This window comes from Crinia signifera, chromosome 11 (assembly GCF_055691185.1).
Source record: "Crinia signifera chromosome 11, ASM5569118v1, whole genome shotgun sequence".
In the NCBI taxonomy this organism is placed as follows: Eukaryota; Metazoa; Chordata; class Amphibia; order Anura; family Myobatrachidae; genus Crinia; species Crinia signifera.
In genome coordinates this window covers 43,149,318-43,176,718 of record NC_139227.1, presented here as the reverse complement: position 1 = coordinate 43,176,718, position 27,401 = coordinate 43,149,318, and the positions used below count along the sequence as shown (strand labels likewise).

Sequence of the window (27,401 nt, the reverse complement as noted above, 5' to 3'; positions counted from 1 at the left end):
ACTGCATTTATTGATTTATCAAATGATACAAAACAACATTATTCACCAAACATCATAAAATAAAATATATTTTCTACCAGTATATCTAAAGCACAAAAAAAAATAAAAAATCAATTTATGACATTCTTGGTTGAGACAAAAAATAATACAGAGGTCAACAGCAAACCTGAGTCTACATGAGTCAAAAAATGAGAACTGAATTATTTGTATTGCCCAACTGATAACATGCATTTGCAAATCAATATATCATTATGTTTTATTCTGCTGCCTTCTGTTTGAAATACAGGACTTACTAAAGCTGCGTTTAAATACAACTGCTTCTAATGAAAGGACCAGTGAACCGATTCACTTTGCTAAACTGCAGTAATATATTTTTTTGCAATAAAATCTCACCACATTGGCCAATAACGTGGATATAGATGATGTATAAAAATATAGTTTAAATTGCTCATGTACCATCCCGCAAAAGACAAAAGTTAATTTAATCTAGCAGAACCAACCAGACTGATATATCGTTCCCATGGGGATGCCTGGTATGCATAGTCAAAACGATTGTGTCTAATAGAGCACGCGCTTCAATGGATCGAGATGGAAATTTGGGGGACTGCAAATGTATATAAAAATTGAATACACAATTGGTCTCTTAAAGGCAATTAAAAACAAATCAGTATGACCAGAGTTTAGCACCAGTCCCAATTCGTTCATTATCAAGACCATTGCACAATGACTTCTAAACCTGGGGTCAATCCCTAAAGAGTTTGCACCTACAATTCCCAAAGAACAAGTAGCAGAGTACTAATTCCAGCGAGCGGGTAAACGCCACCCTGCATATGTGGTCTTTAGATAATTTGCAGTCGTGCAAATGGGTCTGAACCAGGCCCAAGCTGTGATCACACCGTTCAGACCAGATTCTGTTAATGAATAGCAAAAGGAATTCCTGTATTTCAGTCATAAGGCAGAATAAAATGTAATGGTGATTTCCAAATGATTTATTGAGGGGAATTGAAATAAATATGGATAAAGCAGCATTCTCATCAACAATACTTCAACGTTACCTGCCTATAACTTCACAGTCTAATTAGTGACCCCCAAATCATCCTCGTCATCGGCAACTCTACCCAAGATTGTAGTCACTGTATTTTGGTTATACTGATATGTATGTAGGGATTTGCACGTGACGCATGGGTTTGTAGGACACAGACAAACTTCAGGCAGAAAGCTTCTAAATCCTAAATGAAGACAATGTGCTAATTATGATTTGTAAACGATGATCAGATGGTTTGTGCTTGTACAAAGGCAGAATTTCCCAAACTCAGTCCTCAAAGCACCCAAGGTTGCAAGGATATCCATGTTCATGCACAGATAATACAATCAAACTGACTGAGGTGCTAGTGAAGTCACCTGTGACATCCTGAAGCCCTGGATTGTTAGGGTGGTGGAATGCAGAGTTTGGGAACCACAGCGCTAAAGGAATATGGGGGCGGGGTAGGGGGGGGGGCAGCATCACTCAATCACACAGTATAAAAGTTCCAGCTCTATTGGGTGGATGTACAGGCAGATCTGGTATTCCGTAGGTTAAAGCACAGTAGGTTATGGGAATATTTATATTGTCACATAAGTATATTGGTAACGTGCGGAGAAGACTTTAAAGGCTCAACCATGGGGACTATATGGTTTTAGGACTGACATTTATTATGCTCAGGGCCATGGTCATGTATACATAGATATACCAGAGGCATCGTCTGACCGGTCAGTGTATCCCAAGTGTCCTGATCAGTGACTGGACTGTGGCACTAGTGTGGGATCATGTGACGGTGATACATGGCAGTGTATTTTATTTGGTTTATATGAATTTGAGCAAGCTGGGTGTTTGAGTGATATCACATCAGGAGAGAGGCGCCTGGGTGCGTGAATAGTGTGGGACCTACAAGGCAAGTCCGCTATCAGAGTGCAAAGCTTGCTCCTGGCTGGCTGTCCCCAAGCCTCACCTCTCTCCTGCTGGGTGTGTGGGCTGGAGGACGACGGGCCAGGAAGACGCAATCGCTCATAAATGGCTCTGTGGGTTCAATAATTTCTCCAGAGTGAATGGGCTTCTGGGGGGGAACATCAACATTCATTTTGCGACCTCCATAGGAGTACAAAGTGCACCCGGGCGATGGGTTCTCCTGGACCACAGGTTCTCAGACTCGGTCCTCAGGACCCTACACAGTGCATGGTTTGCAGGTCTCCTCAAAGAATCAAGTGAAATAATTAGCTCCACCTGTGGATCTTTTAAAATGTGTCAGTGAGTAATGAATGCACCTGCACACCTGTCGGGTGACCTGGAAAATGTGAACTGTAAGGGTTCCTGAGGACCGAATTTGAGAACCACTGTCCAGGACTGATCACCAAGGACACGGTGTGCTGTCAGTGATGCAGTCTGGGAACTAAAATTTCCAGTTATTTAAAAACAAAAAGGAAAATATCTATTTAGCACATTAGCACCCAAACAAAAGGATCAACAATATCAACCGGCCCCTCACTATAGGTGTAGTTAGATGAAGGGTAGGTCAGTAGAAGCACCAAATCCCCCTCTCAGGCCACACCTTACCCAGCAACCCTCTGCAGAGGTAGCCCTGACCCACAGGCCAGAGGTGGCAAAACAAGATTTTTTTTGTGGCCCCTTTCCAGCCATAACCTATCCCACAGGCACTAATGTTTGAATTGTATTAATAGCATTGGACCTTAACTTAACCTAATCCCCCTCTGGAGGCAGCCATTTTTGTTATCTCAGGCAATTATCAGAGTGAGAGATATCTGGGAACCAGCCAGTGATTTCCTAGAGGAATGCCAAAAAACAATAGTCTTTAGACACTGGTTGCTGAGGAAACCCTGACATCATTGAGGCACTAATAGGATTGGTTCATATAAAAAAAAGGAGGGCACTGGGCCACAACATGGCCGCCTTATCCACATAGCAGATAATGGCTGAACTTCAAAACAAGTTTTCTTTTTTTTGTTTGTTTTCCTCAAAACTTTTTTTCATTGATGAATATTATTACATTAACCTTATCAGTTTATATTCAAATGTCTTTAATAAGAAATTTTACGAACCATAATCGATTCTAGGGGTTCAATGAAGGCAGAGATTACTGCGTAGTATCCATGATTTATGAATTAATTGCACTTTTTAATTTGTCAGTTATACAGAATTGCATATATATAGTATTGGCTACTACTCTGCTCCGGACACAACGTCTGTTTGGCAGGGTAAATAATTGTTGCAGGTGTTTGGAGGGATATAAGTGCATTCTGGGAAATAAGTGTCAGTATTAAGTCATTATGGTCAGTTTCTGTTCTAAACTTTCTACAGCAACTTCCGTCTAAAGAGCACGTTACAAGGACATCAGTCAGCCTTGAGCTTATGCTCTCCTTATATATTTCCGCACAGCTAGAGCTTCAGCCCCCAGTACAAGTGCGGTAATGAGATCGGATTAGCAGTAGTCTAGTCTCCATACTGGATTTCTGATTTCAGCTCGTTAGTCACAAAGCCGATGAGCGCTGCTGCCACCTTCTGCTGTAAAGCGGCATTGCCTGTTACAAGCATGACCAGCTGTGTTGCATCAGTCCAGTCCAGATTTCGGATAATTGCGTAGACGGAGTCACAGAGCTGCTGCTGCTGCATGGACGGCATCTCCAAGAGAATCTGAGGAATAGGCTTAAACTGTCCGCTCGACATCCAAGCCCCCATCATTCCCCCAACCGCACCTCCTAGAAAAGAGTATACCAGCAGGAAATGGGTTAATAGGGCATTAATAACAAACCAGGCGATATTATAGACGTTATCGCTCACTTTGGCCCTTCTGAGTGATAGCATTTATAATATAGCTTAGGGCGTACGCTCAATATAGTTAACGTTACACCCCCCCCCCCCCCCCGTACATGCAGTTCAAATATCGTTTAGTGTGTGTGCACTTTAGCCTTCGCCTGGGAGCTCCGACGATATCATTAATCATTAACAACGGAGCTTATTATCTAGTGTAGGCATGTTCAACCTGCCGCCCTCCAGCTGTTGTGAAACTACAAGTCCCATCATGCCTTGCCACAGTTTTGCAATTAGGGAATGCGAAAACTATGGCAAGGCATGCTGGGATGTGTAGTTTCACAACAGCTGGAGGGCCATAGTTTGGATATGCCTGGTTTAGTGCATTAGGCATCACTCCTTGTGGGGAAATAAGTAAAGCCCCATACACACCAGACTAGGTATTCCCAACCTCGCTCCTCAAGGGCACACTAATACCCCTTTGACATTGCAAATACCGGGTTGAACCTATTATTTGAACACGGGTCCGTCCCGGGAGCGACCCGGAATTTGCAGTGTGTAGCTGCTCAAGGAGACCCGGCTTATTGCCAGGTCGCTGACGTCATCCGGGGGGCGGGATGGAGCAGTGGCACGTCAGACGGTGGCAGAACTGAAGTGACACTGCTGCTTTCTTCCATAGAAGGGAACTGGACCCAGTTTACCTGTTCACACTGCCCAGCAAACTGTGTCCAACCTGGGAATAACACCTTTTTTATCTCGGGTCAGATTGCCGGGTTGCTGGACCTGAGATATTCGAAAGGGCCCTTTCACACCACACACCGACCCAGGTCGACCAGGCACTGACCCGGATTATTTGTGTGGTGTGAAACGGGTATAACAGTGCGGGTTTTAGTGATATCTAGGCTTCAGCACAGGTGTTTAAATCAAAATAGCTGAAGTACTAATTAAGTCACCTGTGCAGAAGCCTGGATATCACTAAAACCTGGACCATTAAGGTACGTCCACACAGTGTGTACCATCGATTTATCTGTGAACGCCGTAATTCACAGATGTATCGTGTCGCTGTGCAACACCAATGATTAGGGGTCTGTACATGCGCGGATTTCATACCTCCTCCTTGGCGAAGAGCAACGAATGGAATATAATGGAAATCACTTATTTATCAAAGCCTACCAGCACCCCCTTAGGGGTCATGGATGGCCCACCCGAGTGAATGCAATGGTAGGGGCCCACTGAAAGGTGGAAACACCCCACTGAAAGGATTTCATCTACCGCCTAATGGTGCCAGGCAGGTGACACGGGTATCATATTGGCTGGTGCGAGGGCTCTCCCCCAACCCACTCACTCCGCAAATGCAGAGTAAGGTGAAGCAGGATGGCTCCTAACTGTCCCTGCAGTGGGGAACAAGTCCTGACAGAGTGAGGTAGTGTCCCAGTTTGGGGGCTGCCCTGCCAATATCGCTTACTCTCTCTGCTACCTGTAATTGCCGTTTGTCTGGAATGTTTTGGGCGCTGCCCTCATCTGTAGACACCGCGGTCCCCACAGTACAACCAAAGGCCCGAGGCAGAAAAGAGTATAGGCAGCAGCACAGAGGAAATAACATAGGGTTGACTTTCTAGACAAGAGAACCTTTTGTGGATATATGGTTTCCCAATAAACCCTCCCTTCCCTTGGAAGCTTGGAGAAGGTGGGTCCCAGGTGTGTGGAGAGGGTTACCGCAAAGCCATCTCTATGTACTATTTGCATCTTTCCCAATCTGGTGCTTCCTATTGGACAATTGTCTAGATAGGCCGCATGTTCACACTGGTTTATGAAATACAATAGACACGCCAGGTGGAGCACTCATTGGCTGAATCATCTGACTTCTGTCAAGGGCCCTTGGAAAAGGTTAGTGGATATCAGTAAAACAAAACTAAGCAACCATCCCAGCAGACCTGGGGTTACACATGTGAAATAACTTGTGAGAATGTAAATGTTTGATCAGTATCCGGTAAATAGTAATCTTTAGCGAAACACACTGTGCACTGCAATCAGACACAGCATACCTCCCAACCGTCCCGGATTCGGCGGGACATTCACGATTTACGGCCGATGTCCCGTCGTCCCGGTACTGCTTACCGCAGTCCCGGCTTCCCGAGACGGTTGGGAGATATAAACCACGCCCCCATGCTCTCTAGGACGTCACTGTGCCTCCAGCGTATGTGCGCAAGCTGCTGGGCGGTCACAGTGATGTCCTCTTCCTATCCAGCAGCTGCCATCTCTGCGCGGAGTGGAGCATCCGAGCATGAAGTCCTGCAGAGCCAGCGAGCGGTAAGTACGGACAGACGGGCGGGCGGGGGGGGGGTTGGTTGGTGTGTGTGGGGGGGGGGAATTGCCAGTGTCTCCTAAGAAGCGACGAGGCTGAAGTTATATTACGACGAGCGGTGAAAATGGGGCGTGGGCGGATTTCGCGTCACCCCGTGAGGCCACGCCCCCTTTCCACGAGACCACGCCCCTTTTCGACCTCCCAACTTCAAAAGTTGGGAGGTATGGACACAGCACTCCGGCAAAATGAGGTACCTCTGCGTACAATGGAAGCATGTGCAGCACCCACTAAGGTAACACATAGGTGTAGATGAAGAGTGCTGAGAACCTAAGGGTTCAGGCACCAATCTCAAGTCATTAAAAGTTGGATATTACCTGCTGCTATTCCGATAGGTCCTCCCACCAAGCCCCCGAGGAAGGCTCCAGCTCCTGCGACCACGGCCCCCCTCGCAGAGTGTTTCACAGCAGCTTTCATCTTCTGCTTGTCAGAAATGTGGCACAAAAGGTGCATAATGTCCTCCAGGTATATCGGCATCTTTACTGGGACAGGAGAAATAAAACAGGTGTGATACAGGATAAGAAGGAAACCTCCACAAGGATAACTTTATCATTGTTCCACCCTTCATCCCTGTATAGGTGCAAGGGAGAGGGGGACTGATTTTTGTTTTTCTCAGATTTCCTTCCAGACCTTTCCACAGGGCTGGGAGTGCCACCCAATTTTCAGGAGCATGCTGGCCGTACCGGGAGGCAGTAATGGGTGAGATAGAGGTTAGGGCTAGCAATACGCACTGCCTGAAGCAACAGAGGAATGCAGTAACGCGTCAGGATGTCAACGGCAGATCCAGAAATCGCTGCCAGAGCCGCTGTGGCAGGTAAGTCACCCCTAGACCTCTAGGTCATTTTGTCAACATTCTAAATCGTGTCGACTTCATCAGTATCGACAAGATGAATGTTGACACAGATGACGTTGACATGCCAAGCACATCAACGTTAAAGCCAAGATTCTCATGTTGATAGAAATATAGCATAAGCGGTGGGAATACTGGAATAGCTAATCACTGGTTAATGCACATGCGCAAACCCGGACCATCGGGACTGGGGCCAAATTCGGATTGCTACGAGCGATGCTGCATCGGCCCCTTTATTAATAAGAAGGGCAACAGGTGTTTGATCTCTGTGAGTTCATCTTTTTTATTGACTTTGTCTCATGTGACAGTTACTATATATGTGACATATGTTATGTAGGTTTCCTGCTTCCCTGTTATCGTGGTTTGGCTTATACTCATTAACCACCTGTTTTGGCTGTTGTGGTTTATTATATACACTGCCGCCACTCCCAGCAAGGCTGTAGGGTGTAGCGGACATGCCTTTACCGGCACAATGTATTGCAGCACTAGAACTATAAAACAGTGGTCATATATTTTTTATGAAATATATATTTTTTGTTTCCAGGTGTTTACTAATGCTGGGTACACACCAGGACGACTAGGGCCCGATCCCCTCAATCTAGATCCAATTCCGACCAATTGGATGTAGATTGTGTGCTGATTGGGCCCTTTTCTGTCCTAGTGTGGACCGATACCGATCCGATGCGCGGTCCCGCGGGTCGGTCGTTATTGAGATCCTACCTGCTGCAGGTAGGATCTGAATGACGACCATACAGCCGGGTGCGGGTCGCCATCGGATCGGACCCGCTCACGATGCACATCGTGAGCGGGTCGTGCCCCCCCGCGTCACCGTGAGCGGGTCGGACGAGACACTGACGACCCGCTCACGATGCACGTCGTGGTGTGTACCCTGCATAACTAGTAGGTTACAAAAACATTATTCAGCATTGAGTTACATAGGACACCACAATAATATTCGCCTCGTATCCATGCTGATACTCTCAGCCTGGTTTCTACCATCCGAAATGCTCTGTACTGCTAGCGACATTCTAGTATTCTGACTATATGTACATCATTTCTTGCTCCCCCTTACGCTTACATGTAACAAAATGAAACAATAAGAGTAATCACAAGGCTGAAGTTCAATTTGTGCAATAATTATTGCAAGATAATTCTGTTCCCGATGCATCACTCAATGATGTCTCCCAGGAGATTGTCAGAGTGTGCCCAAGTGCAATTAAATAGGTGTGTCCCGTGAGGCATGCTTTAAAATAGGATTTTAATACCTACCGGTACATCCTTTTCTCTTATGGGATACAGGGAAGTCGTTCAAGACGATGGGGAAAAGAGGATATTTGTTGGAGACAGGCACATATAAAACTTTATACAGGGTGTACTGGCTCCTCCCCTCTGCTCCCCTCCCATCTAGCCAGTTAATAGAAAACTGTGGAAAGGAGAAGAACAATATGAGAGGAATATGTGTAATATTTAACGTGGTGAGATTCATCCAGCACACCCAGACATAACTTTCAACAAACCAGAGGCCACTGTAGCGAACACAGAACACGTGGAAGCCTCAGGGCCTTATGAATAGGTCAACTATTGACAACATTTGTAAATCTTTTGTGTCCCAACTGGGACAACTTGATAAGAAATGTCACCTAAGTGACAACATACACTCGTGAATAACTGAGATACACGAGGTGAATGATAAAGGTTACCTTGGTAACCTCCACCCTTGTGACCCCAAGGGGACACAGGGTAATGGAAGAACCCAGTAGTGGTCCACGGCTCACCTGAGTGAGACAGGCAGAAACTCCGCACAGAGGCGGGCGCCCTGTATCCCATAAGAACTCAGAGAAAAGGATTTACCGGTAGGTATTAAAATCCTATTTTCTCTTACATTCTTATGGGATACAGGGAAGTCGTTCAAGACGATGGGGATATACCAAAGACATCAGAACGGGCGGGATTGTGCGGAGATTGCCGCAGCACCGCTTGCCCAAACTGAGTATCCTCAGTGGCCAAAGCGTCAAATTTGTAAAATTTTACAAAGGTATGTTGACCTGACCATGTAGCGGCCCTACACAATTGTAAGGCCAACACTCCTCGGGCAGCCGCCCAGGAGGTCCCCACTGAAAGAGTTGAGTGGGCTTTCACCCCAGCAGGCATAGGAAGCTTCGCCACCACATAAGCCTGTTTAATGGTTGCACAGATCCAGCGTGCAATAGACTGCTTGGAAGCAGGATGCCCGATTTTTTGGGCATCATATAAGACAAAAAGTCCTTCAGTCTTACGAATTCTTGCCGTTCTCCGGATATAAACAAGGAGAACCCGAACCACATCCAAGGATGTCGGAACCTCAGACTGAGGGCCACTAGCATGAACCACAATTGCCTGGTTCAAGTGGAATGCCGAAACCACCTTAGGGAGAAAACGCGGATTAGTGCGTAATTCTGCCCTGTCTTCATAGAAGATCAGATAAGGGCTCTTGCAGGTTAACGCCCTCAGCTCAGAGACCCGCCTAGCCAAAGCTAAGGCTAATAAGACCACGTAAGATGTTTCAAATCTATTTCCTCCAGTGGTTCGAACCAGGAGGATCGCAGGAACATCAGAACAACATCCCAGTCCCATGGTGGAGTAGGGGCTACAAAAGGAGGCTGTATGTGCAAGACGCCTTGAAGTAATGTATGCACTTCAGGGATATTAGCCACCTTCAAAGAGCCTAACCTTAGGCCCAGATCCAAGCCAGATTGAAGAAATATGAGGCATCGTTCAAGTTTAAACTCCGCTGGAGCAAACTTCCATTGTTCACACCATCCTACATATCTCCTCCAAATATGGCGATAATGTGCTGCCGTGACCGGCTTCCTAGCACTCGTCATGGTCTTGATGACAGATGTGTGAAATCCTTTCTCTGTTAGGATCTGCCGCTCAAGGTAGGCATCCTTCACATCCAAAGATGCCAAGAACTCCCCTTCCTCCGTCTATCACGGCCCGCAAGGACTCCATCTTGAACTTGGTTACAGTCAAGAATGGGTTCAGGGATTTTAGGTTCAGTATTGGGCGAACCGACCCGTCAAGTTTTGGGACTACAAATAAATTTGAATAATAACCCTGCCCCCTTTCTAGGGGAGGGATCGGGGTTATTACTCTGGCCTGCACCAGTTTTTGGATTGCTTGCTGTAATACCATTCGGTCCACTGGAGACGTTGAAAGGCCTGATTTTAAAACCTGTGAGGTGGTTGTTTTGCAAACTGCAGCTTGTAGCCGTGCAAAATAAGACCCCATACCCAAGAATTGAGGCACGAGGCTTCCCAAACATGGCCGGAGAACGCCAGTCTGGCACCCACCTCGACCGGAGCTATTGGTGGAGCCCCACCGTCATGCTGCAGGTTTACTTGCAGCTGCCCCGGATGGCCGCTCTGTGGTGGCCGAAGCAGAAGGCTTCCTGAATTTAGCTCTGAAGCCTCTGGCTGCATTTGAACCACCCCTGGCTTTTGGGCGAAATTTGCCAGTCCGAAAGGACTGCTGGGCGTGAGAAGGAAAAGGACGCTTGGGCGCCTGTGGGGTCGAGGGCAGGAAGGTGGACTTCCCTTAAAAGTATTCTCCAAGTCAGTCTGCTCAGGGAAGACAACCTGCTGTTTTTTCTGAGTGGCAAAGAAAGAATCCCCTTCAGAGGACGCAGCTATGGGATGGTCAAGCACCTCACTGATTGCCATAATTAATGGCTCTGTGCCCCGGAGTAGTGACTGTGAAGCATCAGACTCCTCATCCTCCATGTCTGCTTCTTCATCCTCATCCTCGTCCTCTGCACCAGACTCAGGGGTTTGGGAGGGTGCACCTCTCTTACGAGACACCCCAGGAGTAGGAGTTATAATATCAACTCTAGCAGAAAGGATTGCAAGCTCCCTCTGCATACTCTGGGTCTGTGCTGCTGTAGCAGCTAACTGTGTAGTTACAGTTTCTAGCATGGATTTCATCCCTGCTGCCCAGGCAGGCTCCTGTGAGCTGTCCTGTGTGCTACTTTGCTGTCCTGAAAGCTGTGGGGGAACCCCACTACTTTGAGGGGAAATGCATGGCCCACAAGTAACTTGAGAGGAAGAAGCAGGCACAAACTTATCACTGCACACATACATGTATGTTTCCTCACCACTGTGACAAACAAACAATCTGCCCCCACACACAGAGCCAACACAGTGGATATGCAGTGTGATTTAGACCCAGATAATTACTATGTGTAGTACTATCTGCACAGTCTGTAGCTTAACAAGCTAGTGGGGTAGTGTACAGAGGGTAATGGAGGGGACCAATACACCATACAACCTTAGCTCTCCAATTTTAAGAGCTGGTATACAGTACAGTAATCTAACAGTACTTTGCAGTGTATGCAGGCAAGTGCACAAGTACACAAGCGCTGAAAACCTGATGCTGTCGCTGCTAGCAGATTCCCTCCGTTCCAAACCGCTGAGGAGTGTCTGGAGCAGTACAATGGCGTTTCCAGGGAAGAAGCAGGAAGCAGGTTTTGGCACCCTCACAGAGCTATGGTCCCGCTCTGGGTAAGCTCCGCCCAGCGTAATGGCGCCGGAGCTTACCTGCATTTTTATACTGGGACTGACATCGAAAAATGTCCAACCCATGGTAAACTGCCCTGGCCAGTACAGAAGGCAGTACCCTGTCCCAGTGTAGGCAGGGGGTTGCGCAGTCCCTGTGCAGGGCACCGCCGATACCGCCGCCGCCATCTTGCCGCACCCCGGGGTAGTACTCAACACACGACGTCTTCAGATTGGACTTGGGGTGTGCAGCATGCCAGGGGTATGCGCACTGCAGAGCAATGCCCGCGGTAACATCACCCACGCAGGACAGTGGTCCTGTGGCAGGGACAGCTCGGTACTATGAAGTGGCCTGCAGCTGAAACCTTCCCCCAGTCTCCCACGACGCAGGACTGCTGTTGAATTCAAAACAGCAGCCCCAAAATATTAAAGAAAATAAACAGAAGACAAACTCTCTGGAGCTCTTCCTGATGCGTGCTTCTCCTGAGGCACATTTCTTAAACTGACTAGAGGGAGGGGAGCAGAGGGGAGGAGCCAGTACACCCTGTATAAAGTTTTATATGTGCCTGTCTCCTACGGATACCCTCTTTTCCCCATCGTCTTGAACGACTTCCCTGTATCCCATAAGAATGTAAGAGAAATAAAGTTTATGAATACAAGGGGCCTGCTTCAGATGTAGCAGTTAAGTGCATGCGCCCCATAATTATCTGCGGACTGCTCATGCGCGTATAGAAAGCATCTGTGATCACACAGGGAGATGAGCATTCTGAGTGATGTTAGAATGTTCGGAATGCTCAGCACACAGCACGGCACAGCAATGTGCTGCTGAGTGATCTGGAAGGGCCAGTGTTCTGCGGTGAGAACTTGGCCCTGAACCTGGCTTAGGGCTCCGCATCACTATTGCTATGGCCCCTACACACGGAGCAATGTTGGGGCATTTTCTAAGCAATCTAATGAGACTGTTTACAAAATGCCCAGGGATTGCTACGTGTGTAAGGCCCCAATAGGCTGAAAGAGGGGGTGTGGCACTAGGGGAAGGGTTAGGCTGTGCGGGAGGTCATGGTTAGGTACGGTTAGACACTAGGGGGATGGTAACAATTAGGCTATGGGAGGGGGTAGTTAGCACTATGGGTAGGGATGACCCATAGTGAAGCTGTGGGAGGGGATGGTTAGGTTTAGGCACTAGGGAAAGGGTTAGCCCGTGGGGGGCGATACTTTCCCAGCCCCCTTCAAGATTCTAATCATCGGGATGCCACTGTTGGTCGTCTGACTGCTGGTATCCCTGGCCACCCATAAATACAATTGAGCTTGCAAGTTGCCTCTCATTCCCATATGATATAACACATTTATAACAGTTTACCTGCTCTGCCCCCTCATAGCCAGGCCCGGTGCAAGGTCTTCCAGCATTTTAGGCAAAGCTTCAGCTCACTGCTTCATCCACACACCAATACCACCACCCGCTACACACCAATACTACCCCCTAACACACCTAACCACCACAAGCACACCAATATCACTACCCACACACCAATACCACCACCCGCTACACACCAATACTACCCCCTAACACACCTAACCACCACAAGCACACCAATACCACCACCACCTGCACACCAATACCCGCACACCAATACCCACTGTACAGTTCCACAGCTGGAAGTGGTGTCTTAAAGTTAAGGCCCCCATACATTAGGCCGACTTGTCCTAGGGACAAGTCGGACCCAATTTACCTGCGAGCCGCCCGGCAGCTCCCCGGGAGGCTCACATACAATTTGGCACTTGATGTGCCATTTTTTACATGGGATAAATCGCATGCGATTTATTCCATGTAAAAAAAAAACCCGGGAAGCTGCAGGGCGGTGAGTAGTAGTGGGGGCGGGCAGCGGCGGCGGAGGGGGCGGGCATCGGCGGCCAGCGGTGGTGGGGGCGGGCGGCGGGTGCGGTGAGCGCTGCTGACCTGGCCGGGCAGTGTACTTACGCATAGCAGCAGCGGGGACGGGACGCGTAGTGGCGGCTATTAGATTTTTAAAATATTTGTCAAATGACCGGCCGCTCTCTGATTGGCCGGAGAGCTCTCAGCCAATCAGAGAGCGGCCGGTCATTTGACAAGTATTTTAAAAATATAATAGCCGCCACTGCGCTGCCCGTCCCCGCTGCTGCTATGTATGAATGGGCAGCCTGTGATTGGCTGAGCGCTCTCTCAGCCAATTGCTGACTGGCTGAGAGAGCGCTCAGCCAATCACAGGCCGCCCATTCATTGTATGGGCTTTTTTTTTTAATTCCGTACTGACAGCTCCCGCCGGCTCCCCCTGCCCGGCTCTATGCCGCCTGTGTCCCCCGCAGCGTCCCCAGCCCCCCCTGCTCCCTCTACCGCCGCGCCGCCCCACTAGGTCCCAAGTCGGGTGGTCGGACGTGCAGCAGGTCCGACCACCCGACGCAGATCCGATGCGCACGGGACCGCGCATCGGATCTGAGGGGACATCAAAACTAGCCGATTTTGGTCCGATTTCGGCCAGATCCGACTGATCTGGCTGAAATCTGACCAAAATCGGCTAGTGTATGGGGGCTTTTAGACAAGGGTGCAAAATGTGTCCTCCTTACATTCCACCAACGACAGCCTGCTACATTCTTTCCCTTTAACACACCCACACCACCAGGCTGCCACCCTATACCCCTAACACACCCACACCACCAGCCTGCCACCCCCTAACACACCCACACCACTAGCCTGCCACCCTCTACCACCTAACACACCCACACCACCAGCCTGCCACCCTCTACCCCTAACACACCCACACCACCAGCCTGCCACCCTCTACCCCCTAACACCACAAGCCTGCCACCCTCTACCCCCTAACACACCCACACCACCAGCCTGCCATCCTCTACCCCCTAACACACCCTCACCACCAGCCTGCCACCCTCTGCCCCCTAACACACCCACACCACCAGCCTGCCACCCTCTACCATCAGCCTGCCACCCCCTAACACACCCACACCACCAGCCTGCCACCCTCTACCCCCTAACACAGCCACACCACCAGCCTGCCACCTTCTACCACACCCACACCACCAGCCTGCCACCCTCTACCCCCTAACACACCCACACCACCAGCCTGCCAGCCACTACCCCCTAACACACCCTCACCACCAACCTGCCACCCTCTACCCCCTAACACACCCACACCACCAGCCTGCCACCCTCTACCCCCTAACACACCCACATCATCAGCCTGCCACCTTCTACCCCCTAACACACCCACACCACCAGGCTGCCACCCTCTACCACACCCATACCACCAGCCTGCCACCTTCATCCCCCTAACACACCCACACCATCAGCCTGCCACCTTCTACCCCCTAACACACCCACACCACCAGCCTGCCACTCTTTACCCCCTAACACACCCACACCACCAGCCTGCCACCCTCTACCCCCTAACACACCCACACCACCAGCCTGCCACCCTCTACCCCCTAACACACCCACACCATCAGCCTGCCACCTTCTACCCCCTAACACACCCACACCGCCAGCCTGCCACTCTCTACCCCCTAACACACCCACACCACCAGCCTGTCACCCTCTACCCCCTAACACACCCTCACCACCAGCCTGCCACCCTCTACCCCCTAACACACCCACACCACCAGCCTGCCACCCTCTACCCCCTAACACACCCACACCATCAGCCTGCCACCTTCTACCCCCTAACACACCCACACCGCCAGCCTGCCACTCTCTACCCCCTAACACACCCACACCACCAGCCTGTCACCTTCTACCCCCTAACACACCCACACCACCAGCCTGCCACCCTCTACCCCCTAACACACCCACACCACCAGCCTGTCACCCTCTACCCCCTAACACACCCACACCACCAGCCTGCCACCTTCTACCCCCTAACACACCCACACCACCAGGCTGCCACCCTCTACCACACCCACACCACCAGCCTGCCACCCTCTACCACACCCACACCACCAGCCTGTCACCTTCTACCCCCTAACACACCCACACCATCAGCCTGCCACCTTCTACCCCCTAACACACTTACACCACCAGCCTGCCACTCTCTACCCCCTAACACACCCACACCACCAGCCTGTCACCTTCTACCCCCTTACACACCCACACCACCAGCCTGCCACCCCCTAACACACCCACACCACCAGCCTGCCACCCTCTACCCCCTAACACCCCCACACCCCCAGCCTGCCACCCTCTACCCCCTAACACACCCTCACCACCAGCCTGCCACCCTCTACCCCCTAACACACCCACACCACCAGCCTGCCACCCTCTACCCCCTAACACACCCACACCACCAGCCTGTCACCTTCTACCCCCTAACACACCCACACCACCAGCCTTCCACCCCCTAACACACCCACACCACCAGCCTGCCACCCTCTACCCCCTAACACACCCACACCACCAGCCTGCCACCCTCTACCCCCTAACACACCCACACCACCAGCCTGCCACCCTCTACCCCCTAACACACCCACACCACCAGCCTGCCACCCTCTACCCCCTAACACACCCACACCACCAGCCTGCCACCCTCTACCCCCTAACACACCCACACCACCAGCCTGCCACCCTCTACCCCCTAACACACCCACACCACCAGCCTGCCACCCTCTACCCCCTAACACACCCACACCACCAGCCTGCCATCTTCTACCCCCTAACACACCCACACCACCAGGCTGCCACCCTCTACCACACCCACACCACCAGCCTGCCACCCTCTACCCCCTAACACACCCACACCACCAGCCTGCCACCCTCTACCCCCTAACACACCCACACCACCAGCCTGTCACCTTCTACCCCCTAACACACCCACACCACCAGCCTGTCACCTTCTACCCCCTAACACACCCACACCACCAGACTGCCACGCTCTACCACACCCACACCCTGCCACCTTCTACCCCCTAACATACCCACACCACCAATCTGCCACCCTCTACCCCCTAACACACCCATACCACCAGCCTGCCACACTCTAATACACCCACAGCCTGCCATCCTCTACCCCCGAATACACCCACACCACCAGGCTGCCACCCTCTGCCACACCCACACCACCAGCCTGCCACCCTCTACCACACCCACACCACCAGCCTGCCACCTTCTACCCCCTAACACACCCACACCATCAGCCTGCCACCTTCTACCCCCTAACACACCCACACCACCAGCCTGCCACTCTCTACCCCCTAACACACCCACACCACCAGCCTGTCACCTTCTACCCCCTAACACACCCACACCACCAGCCTGCCACCCCCAAACACACCCACACCACCAGCCTGCCAGCCTCTACCCCCTAACACACCCACACCTTCAGCCTGCCACCTTCTACCCCCTAACACACCCACACCGCCAGCCTGTCACATTCTATTCCCTAACACACCCACACCACCAGCCTGCCACCCCCTAAGACACCCACACCACTAGCCTGCCACCCTCTACCCCCTAACACACACACACACACCACCAGCCGCCCAACCTCTACCCCCTAACACACCCACACCACCAGCCTGCCACCTTCTACCCACTAACACACCCACACCACCAGGCTGCCACCCTCTACCACACCCACACCACCAGCCTGCCACCTTCTACCCCCTAACACACCCACACCACCAGGCTGCCACCCTCTACCACACCACTAGCCTGCCACCCTCTACCACCTAACACACCCACACCACCAGCCTGCCACCCTCTACCCCCTAACACACCCACACCACCAGCCTGTCACCTTCTACCCCCTAACACACCCACACCACCAGGCTGCCACCCTCTACCACACCCACACCCTGCCACCTTCTACCCCCTAACACACCCACACCACCAATCTGCCACCCTCTACCCCCTAACACACCCATACCACCAGCCTGCCACCCTCTAATACACCCACAGCCTGCCATCCTTTACCCCCGAATACACCCACACCACCAGCCTGCCACCCTCTAACACACCCACACCACCAGCCTGCCACCCTCTACCCCCTAACACACCCACACCCCCAGCCTGCCACCCCCTAACACACCCTCAACACCAGCCTGCCACCCTCTACCCCTAACACACTAACACCACCAGCTGCCCAACCTCTACCCCCTAACACACCCACACCGCCAGCCTGCCACTCTCTACCCCCTAACACACCCACACCATCAGCCTGCCACCCCCTAACACACCCACACCACCAGCCTGCCACCATCTACCCCCTAACACACCCACACCACCAGCCTGCCACCCTCTACCCCCTAACACACCCACACCACCAGGCTGTCACCCTCTACCACACCCACACCACCAGCCTGCCACCTTCTACCCCATAACACACCCACACCACCAGGCTGCCACACCCACACCGCCACCCTCTACCCCCTAACACACCCACACCACCAGCCTGCCACCCTCTACCCCCTAACACACCCACACCACCAGCCTAACACACCCACACCACCAGGCTGCCACCCTCTTCCACACCCTGCCACCTTCTACCCCCTAACACACCCACACCACAAATCTGCCACCCTCTACCCCCTAACACACCCATACCACCAGCCTGCCACACTCTAATACACCCACAGCCTGCCATCCTCTAACCCCGAATACACCCACACCACCAGGCTGCCACCCTCTGCCACACCCACACCACCAGCCTGCCACCCTCTACCACACCCACACCACCAGCCAGCCACCCTCTACCACACCCACACCACCAGCCTGTCACCTTCTACCCCCTAACACACCCACACCATCAGCCTGCCACCTTCTACCCCCTAACACACCCACACCACCAGCCTGCCACTCTCTACCCCCTAACACACCCACACCACCAGCCTGTCACCTTCTACCCCCTAACACACCCACACCACCAGCCTGCCACCCCCTAACACACCCACACCACCAGCCTGCCATCCTCTACCCCCTAACACACCCACACCACCAGCCTGCCACCTTCTACCCCCTAACACACCCACACCACCAGGCTGCCACCCCCTAACACACCCACACCACCAGCCTGTCACCTTCTACCCCCTAACACACCCACACCACCAGCCTGTCACCTTCTACCCCCTAACACACCCACACCACCAGACTGCCACGCTCTACCACACCCACACCCTGCCACCTTCTACCCCCTAACATACCCACACCACCAATCTGCCACCCTCTACCCCCTAACACACCCATACCACCAGCCTGCCACACTCTAATACACCCACAGCCTGCCATCCTCTACCCCCGAATACACCCACACCACCAGGCTGCCACCCTCTGCCACACCCACACCACCAGCCTGCCACCCTCTACCACACCCACACCACCAGCCTGCCACCTTCTACCCCCTAACACACCCACACCATCAGCCTGCCACCTTCTACCCCCTAACACACCCACACCACCAGCCTGCCACTCTCTACCCCCTAACACACCCACACCACCAGTCTGTCACCTTCTACCCCCTAACACACCCACACCACCAGCCTGCCACCCCCAAACACACCCACACCACCAGCCTGCCATCCTCTACCCCCTAACACACCCACACCTTCAGCCTGCCACCTTCTACCCCCTAACACACCCACACCGCCAGCCTGTCACATTCTATTCCCTAACACACCCACACCGCCAGCCTGCCACTCTCTACCCCCTAACACACCCACACCACCAGCCTGTCACCTTCTACCCCCTAACACACCCACACCATCAGCCTGCCACCCCCTAACACACCCACACCACCAGCCTGCCACCATCTACCCCCTAACACACCCACACCACCAGCCTGCCACCCTCTACCCCCTAACACACCCACACCACCAGGCTGCCACCCTCTACCACACCCACACCACCAGCCTGCCACCTTCTACCCCATAACACACCCACACCACCAGCCTAACACACCCACACCACCAGGCTGCCACCCTCTTCCACACCCTGCCACCTTCTACCCCCTAACACACCCACACCACAAATCTGCCACCCTCTACCCCCTAACACACCCATACCACCAGCCTGCCACACTCTAATACACCCACAGCCTGCCATCCTCTAACCCCGAATACACCCACACCACCAGGCTGCCACCCTCTGCCACACCCACACCACCAGCCTGCCACCCTCTACCACACCCACACCACCAGCCTGCCACCCTCTACCACACCCACACCACCAGCCTGTCACCTTCTACCCCCTAACACACCCACACCATCAGCCTGCCACCTTCTACCCCCTAACACACCCACACCACCAGCCTGCCACTCTCTACCCCCTAACACACCCACACCACCAGCCTGTCACCTTCTACCCCCTAACACACCCACACCACCAGCCTGCCACCCCCTAACACACCCACACCACCAGCCTGCCATCCTCTACCCCCTAACACACCCACACCTTCAGCCTGCCACCTTCTACCCCCTAACACACCCACACCGCCAGCCTGTCACATTCTATTCCCTAACACACCCACACCACCAGCCTGCCACCCCCTAAGACACCCACACCACTAGCCTGCCACCCTCTACCCCCTAACACACCCACACCACCAGCCTGCCACCCTCTACCCCCTAACACACCCACACCACCAGCCTAACACACCCACACCACCAGGCTGCCACCCTCTTCCACACCCTGCCACCTTCTACCCCCTAACACACCCACACCACCAATCTGCCACCCTCTACCCCCTAACACACCCATACCACCAGCCTGCCACCCTCTAATACACCCACACCAACAGCCTGCCATCCTCTACCCCTGAATACACCCACACCACCAGCCTGCCACCCTCTAATACACCCACACCACCAGCCTGCCACCATCTACCCTCTAACACACCCACACCACCTTCCCTGTGACTGTTATTGCCAATCCACTTCTGCTCCTGTTGTCTGCAAGTGTGTGAGCAGGGTGCTATTACTCATTTTACCATTTGCGGCCAACTGTAAGGTGCCGCGGAATATGCTGAAACGGGATGCAGTCAAAATCCCGACATTTAAAATCACAACATTTAACATCCCGACAAGGTCAAAATACTGACATATAGAATGTACAGGTGAAATAGTCAACATGACTTTTGGTCAACAGGTCGCGAGGTCGACATGGGTTTTTTTCACTGTTTTTTGAGTCGACATGTGCCGACAGGCGGTATTTCATGCCCTACCATCCACTAGGGCGTGGTGGGAGAATAAAATAGTGTGCCGAGCGCAGCATCGCGAGTGAAGGGAGCGATGCGAGGGGCTGCGGTTCACTTCCGACTGTGTCGACATTCGGGTCAAAAACCAGTGAAAAAACCCATGTCGACCTCGCGACCTTTCGAACAAAAGTCATGTTCACTTTTTCACCTGTACATTCTATATGTCGGTATTTTGACCTTGTCGGGATTTTAAATGTCAGGATTTTGTCCTTGTCGGGATTTTGACCGTCGGGATTTCATACCAAATCCGCTGAAACTATACTACTAGAGGTTAATAATGCAGCATATATCGCTCACCTCTATAGGTTAAGAATATATTAGCTGCAATTATTTAGTTATTTATTTACAGTTTATTATATAGCGCAGCAGATTCCGTTGCGCTTTACAATAGTAGACAGTGATAGAACAAACTGGGTAACAACAGACAGACTTGGAGGTAGGAGGGCCCTGCTGCAAGCTTACAATCTATAGTGACATAGGAGGGAAACACAAGGACAGGCACCAGTAATAGCATAGCAGTCCCACCAAGTTACAAGTCCAGAAGGGAAGCTAAATAATACATAAGTGCCTCAGAGGGTTATGCGTGTAGAACTTAAATATGATAGGGTTGCCTGAAGAGGTGAGTTTTCAGGGAACACTTGTGTGAGATACGGTCGTATTTTGGATATGTTTTTTAGATGCATTTAACATGATTTGAAGACAGATTGAATGTGGGGAAGAAAGGACAGTTCAGAGTCGAGGATGACCCCTAAGCAACGAGCTTGTGGGGTAGGGTAGATTGTCGAGTTGTCAACAGCGATGGAGATATCAGGATGGTAACTGTTCTTAGTTGGCGGGAATATAAGTAATTCCATTTTGGAAATATTGAGTTTGAGTTGGCGAGAAGACATCCAAAATGAGATCGCAGAGACATTCAGAGACTCGGCCCAAAACCACTGGTGACAACTCTGGGGTTGATAGATAGATTTGAGTATCATCCGCATACAAGTGATACTGAAATCCGAAAGAGCTGATTAGTTTGCCAAGAGAGGAAGTATAGATTGAGAAAAGCAGAGGACCTAAGACTGAGCCTTGCGGAACTCCAACTGACAGGTAGTGAAGAGGAAGTAGAGTCAGAGAAGTGAACACTGAAAGAGCGATCAGATAGGTAAGATGTGAACCAGGAAAGGGCTGTATCATTAAGACCTAGGGAGTGTAGTGTTTGTAGGAGAAGAGTGTGATCCACAGTGTCAAATGCAGCAGAAAGATCTAGAAGAATAAGTAGTGAGTAATGGCCTTTAGACATAGCAATTACCAGATCATTCAACACTTTAGTCAGTGCTGTCTCAGTGGAGAGTTATGGTGGGCATACATCAACCCGATTTGGACCGATTTCTGCCGATTGCGATCAATCGGTCCGATAAATCGGCCCAAATCGGTTCTTCATGACATGGGGTCGGGTCCGATGCGCGGTCCCGTGCGTATCGGACCCGGCCCCAGGGGTCGGACCGGCGGAACATCCGATGTAGGTCAGTCGGGGCGGTGAGGAGCAGTGGGGGGGCGGCTGGGGAGGAAGAAGCAGTGGGGCAGCAGCGCGTTACCAGATTGGGGCGGGCGGCGGTGACCATCAGTGACAGTGTCACTCTCCACTGTCCAGCGCTAGCGGGCGGGCAGCCGCGGCTATTACATCTTTAAAATAACGTGTCAAATGACTGCCCGGCTAATGATTGGCTGAGATAGAGCACTCTCAGCCAATCAGCGGCCGCGAAGGGAGGCCACTGATTGGCTGAGAGTGCTCTATCTCAGCCAATCATTAGACGGGCAGTCATTTGACACGTTATTTTAAAGATGTAATAGCCGCGGCTGCCCGCCCGCTAGCGCTGGACAGTGGAGAGTGACACTGTCACTGATGGTCACCGCCGCCCGCCCCAATCTGGTAACGCGCTGCTGCCCCACTGCTTCTTCCTCCCCAGACGCCCGCCCCCACTGCTCCTCACCGCCCTGCAGCTCACTGATATTTTTTATACATGTGATAAATCGCATGCGATTTATCACATGAAAAATGGCACATCAAAGTCCTCATCGTAGGTGAGCCTCCCGGGGAGCTGCCGGGCGGCTCGGAGGAGAATAGGGTCCGACTTGTCCTTAGGACAAGTCGGCTCTATGTATGGGGGCCTTTAGGGTCAGAATTGTGTTTTTTTCAGAATGGGAGTAATCACTGAATGTTTGAGCAGAGAAGGAAAAGTACCAGTAGCAAGAGAGAGATTGCAGATTTTAATTAAGGTTGGAATAAGCACAGGAGATAGATTTTTAATGACTTGTGCAGGTACTGGATCAAGATGGGAGTAGAGTAGGAGAATAAGAAGAGTGTGGATACTTCCTTTTCATTTGTGGGCTCAAATGAAGAGAAAGTGCCAGAGAGTTCACGTGGGGAAGAAAGAGGGTTAGAGATTGTGGAAGAGCATACCATTTTTATATCGGATGTTATCTATCCTGTCCTTAAAGTAGGAGGCAAGTTCTTGTGCACTGATGGTAGCTGGTGGGGGAGGAGGTGGGGGGTACAGAAGAGATTTAATTGTGTTAAAAAGTGGCTTAGGGTTGGTGGCAGAAGAAGAGATGAGAGATTGGTAGTATGTTTGTTTGGCAGTGTCCAAAGCATTGCAGTAGGAGTGGTAGCTACAATGTATCAGTTCTATGATAATAAACAGGACACAATAATAGTTACAATGTATTAGTGCTCTCCTCAATATAATAGAACAGTGCAACTAGTATAGTTACATTACAGTGTATCAGTCATGTATCCTGCATGATATTACGTATATAACAGAACAGTATAAACTAGTATAGATACATTGTACTGTATTTCTCTCCCCTATAATATTACAGTATATAATATAACACTATATAGTATAGTTACATTGTACTGTACAGGTTGAGTACCCCTTATCCAAATATCCGTTATCCAAATAATTCCGAAAACCATAGCCTCCAAAATATATTTATTTTTTGCTAAAAGCCTACTGGCTTCATCTGTAACTGGCACTAAATATGTGCAAGGACATGATTGCTTGGCATTCAACTTCAGTGTCCGAGATAGTACACAAACTTTGTTTCATGTTTTAAAACCTTGTTTCATGCACAAATAAAATATATTTGTGTGTATTTCATGTGCTTATACAACATAAATGAAAGATACCTTAAGATACCTCATTCAAACTCATAAAAATATTCCAAATACGGAATAATCCGTTATCCAAAATTCTTCTGGTCCCGAGCATTTTGGATAAGGGATACTCAACCTGGATCTCTCTCCCCTATGATATAACAGTATATATATATATATATATATATATATATATATATATATATATATATATATATATAATGTCCAGTCGGCGGCACTCCCCAAATAAAGATATTCTCATAGGCAGAATTCAACGTTTCGAACCTTTTTATTAGCGGTTCTTCATCAGGATGTACATCCTGATGAAGAACCGCTAATAAAAAGGTTCGAAACGTTGAATTCTGCCTATGAGAATATCTTTATTTGGGGAGTGCCGCCGACTGGACCTATATGCTGACCCTGAGGGGTTATGGATGGCACCCTGACTTATTTGATTGGTTGAGGAAGTGCTGCTCTCATCTGGACATATATATATATATATATATATATATATATATATATATGCAATGTAACTATACTATATACTGATATATATATATATATAATATATATATATATATATATATATATATATATATATCAGTATATAGTATAGTTACATTGCACTGTATCTCTCTCCCCTATAATATTACACTATATATAGTATAGTTACATTGCACTGTATCTATCTTCCCCATAATAGAACAGTATATAATATAACAGTATATAGTATAGTTACATTGCACTGTACCTCTCACCCTATAATATTACAGTATATAACATTATATAGTATAGTTACATTGCACTGTATCTCTCTCTCCTATATTACAGTATATAATAACATTATATAGTATAGTTACATTGCACTGTATCTCTCCCCTATAATAGAACAGTACATATAGTATAGTTACATTGCACTGTATCTCTCTTCCCCATAATAGAAGAGTATATAACAGTATATCGTATAGTTACATTGCACTGTATTTCTCCCCCTTTAATACAACAGTATATAGTGTAGTTACATTGCACTATCTCTCTCCCCTATAATATTACAGTATATAATATAAAAGGTATATAGTATAGTTACATTACACTGTACCTCTCACCCTATATTACAGTATATAACATTATATAGTATAGTTACATTACACTGTATCTCTCACCCTATAATATTACAGTATATAACATTATATAGTATAGTTACATTGCACTGTATCTCTCTCTCCTATATTACAGTATATAATAACATTATATAGTATAGTTACATTGCACTGTATCTCTCCCCTATAATAGAACAGTACATATAGTATAGTTACATTGCACTGTATCTCTCCCCTATAATAGAACATTACATATAGTATAGTTACATTTCACTGTATTTCTCCCCCTTTAATACAACAGTATATAGTGTAGTTACATTACACTGTATCTCTCTCCCCTATAATATTACAGTATATAATATAAAAGGTATATAGTATAGTTACATTACACTGTATCTCTCTCCCCTATAACAGTATATATAGTATATAGTTACAATGAAGTGTATCTCCCCTCTTGTAAGTCCCCCTCAGTCACTCTCCAACTTGGCAGGTGACAGTTGCACAGCTCAGCCCATGTGATAGATCAAGGGGACGGGGCACCGCGGTATAAGATTCCATTGGCGGTCAGCTGGTCACATGTTAATGACATAGATGTCGGAGCGCAAATATGATGTCACCGGCCGGGACCGCTGCGCATGCGCTCTTCAGTCCGGGACACCTGAACCCCGAGTTCCTCCTGCAGGAGCAGCGGCGGTCCAGTTTCGGTTTCCGTTCACCCATACGACGCACCCGGCATTTCCTCAGTTATCGTGTGCTTGCGGCGGGCAGGGTAGTGATGTTGCCAGGGCCGCTGCTGCCGCGGGGGAGCACGTGACTGCCAACCTGCCTGTTGACTCTTTGTTGTACGCCGCCGCCCGTACAGAAGTTTCTATGTCACCTGCTGCTGCTGTCTCCTGTGTTGTACATTATCTGGGACACACTTGCCATTATTATCTGTTGCTCTGGAGGGAATGTGCACAAAGTAGTGTTCCCCACCTGTAATTCAGTAGATTTGTGTTGATCCCATGCTTTTGCACCTGAGTCAGATACAGCAATGCTAATTTGTGACCAGTGACGTGCGGTGAGGTCATTGCCTGGGGAGGACAGTCCTGTAGTGATAGCCACGTCTGTCAGCATGTCCCACTCAGACCACCCCAGCAGCAACGGGGTTAATTTCCATAGCCTGGCTGGAAATGAAGCGTCTGGGATGGAAGGCACAGGGTAGTCTCATACGTACATTTCTCTGTTTAAAGCACTGCAGGTGTCTGAGTCCCCCGAATTAACCCCGTTGCTGCTGGGGTGGTCTGAGTGGGACATGCTGACAGATGCGGCTGTGGCTATCACTACAGGACCCCCCCCCCGCCGCCGGTACACGCGCGTCGAATTAACCCCGTTGCTGCTGGGGTGGTCTGAGTGGGACATGCTGACAGATGCGGCTGTGGCTATCACTACAGGACCCCCCCCCCCCCCCCCCCGGTACACGCGCGTCGAATTAACCCCGTTGCTGCTGGGGTGGTCTGAGTGGGACATGCTGACAGACGTGGCTGTGGCTATCACTACAGGACCCCCCGCCGCCGGTACACGCGCGCCCCACCTGCCCTCCCTCCACCCGGCGAACTCACCTGTCTTCTCGGCGGTGACGGCGGCTGGTCCTCTCCACGGCGGTGACGGCGGCAGTCCATCTTCCAACAGGCGCCGGACTCCCCGCTGCCCGCGCCCTGCTGCATCGTCTCACGGGTCCTGCATGTGTGATTGGACAGCGGATCCAGCACTGGATCTGCTGGCCCAATCACATCTGGGGGAGTGCGTTTATACTGGTGCCGCTGTCATTGCGGCACCAGTATAAGTGCCGCTTCCCCATTCATTTTCAATGGGCTTTTACAGCCCATTGCTGCACCCTTCCCACCCCTTCCCGCCCCCCGCTGCCCGGTGTTTCAATGTAAACAGCGGGAGGCACCTCTCCCGCTGCCTCCCACCCTCACATGCAGCAGTGTAAGAGGGTGGGAGGCAGCCTGAGAGGGAGAAATGATGAAAATAATAAAAGAAGATATATAAATATCTTCTTTTTATTATTTTCATCATTATGACAGGGGAGGCTCTGCCTCCCCTGCCTGCACGTCCCTGTTTGTGACTTATACCCCTTTCACATCGCACTTTTAAAACGGTATATTGCCGTTTTTTTCCCTTTTTAAAACGTTTAAGGGTGCACTGTGAATGCACCACAGGCAATTTACCGTTTTAAATTAACTGGCATTTCGAACCGTGTAAAAAGCAGAGTCCTACACGGTTCCTTGCCGTTTTTTGTGCAATGTGAATGTGTACAGTTTGTCTGAAACGGTATTTCAGGCAAACAACACAAGCACAAGCACTGATATCCACTCACTCGGCACTTACTTCCCAGTGA

General features: G+C 50.3%; 1 protein-coding gene across 3 annotated transcripts; it reads right to left on the bottom strand.

The window, feature by feature from the left end:
• On the bottom strand, nt 1-25,830 carry C11H19orf12 (chromosome 11 C19orf12 homolog). Of its 3 annotated transcripts, none has more exons than XM_083165347.1 (3): nt 25,403-25,830; nt 6,482-6,646; nt 1-3,750 (listed from the first exon to the last, which is right to left on the bottom strand). In XM_083165347.1, exons 2-3 carry the CDS (start codon nt 6,639-6,641, stop codon nt 3,485-3,487), a joined length of 426 nt encoding a protein of 141 aa, XP_083021473.1. In that variant the 5' UTR covers nt 6,642-6,646; nt 25,403-25,830; the 3' UTR covers nt 1-3,484. The 3 variants fall into 3 exon arrangements, with proteins under 3 accessions (XP_083021473.1, XP_083021472.1, XP_083021474.1); XM_083165346.1 differs by having other exon boundaries at nt 25,453-25,819; XM_083165348.1 differs by having other exon boundaries at nt 25,408-25,426.
• Between the last annotated feature and the right edge of the window lie 1,571 nt (nt 25,831-27,401).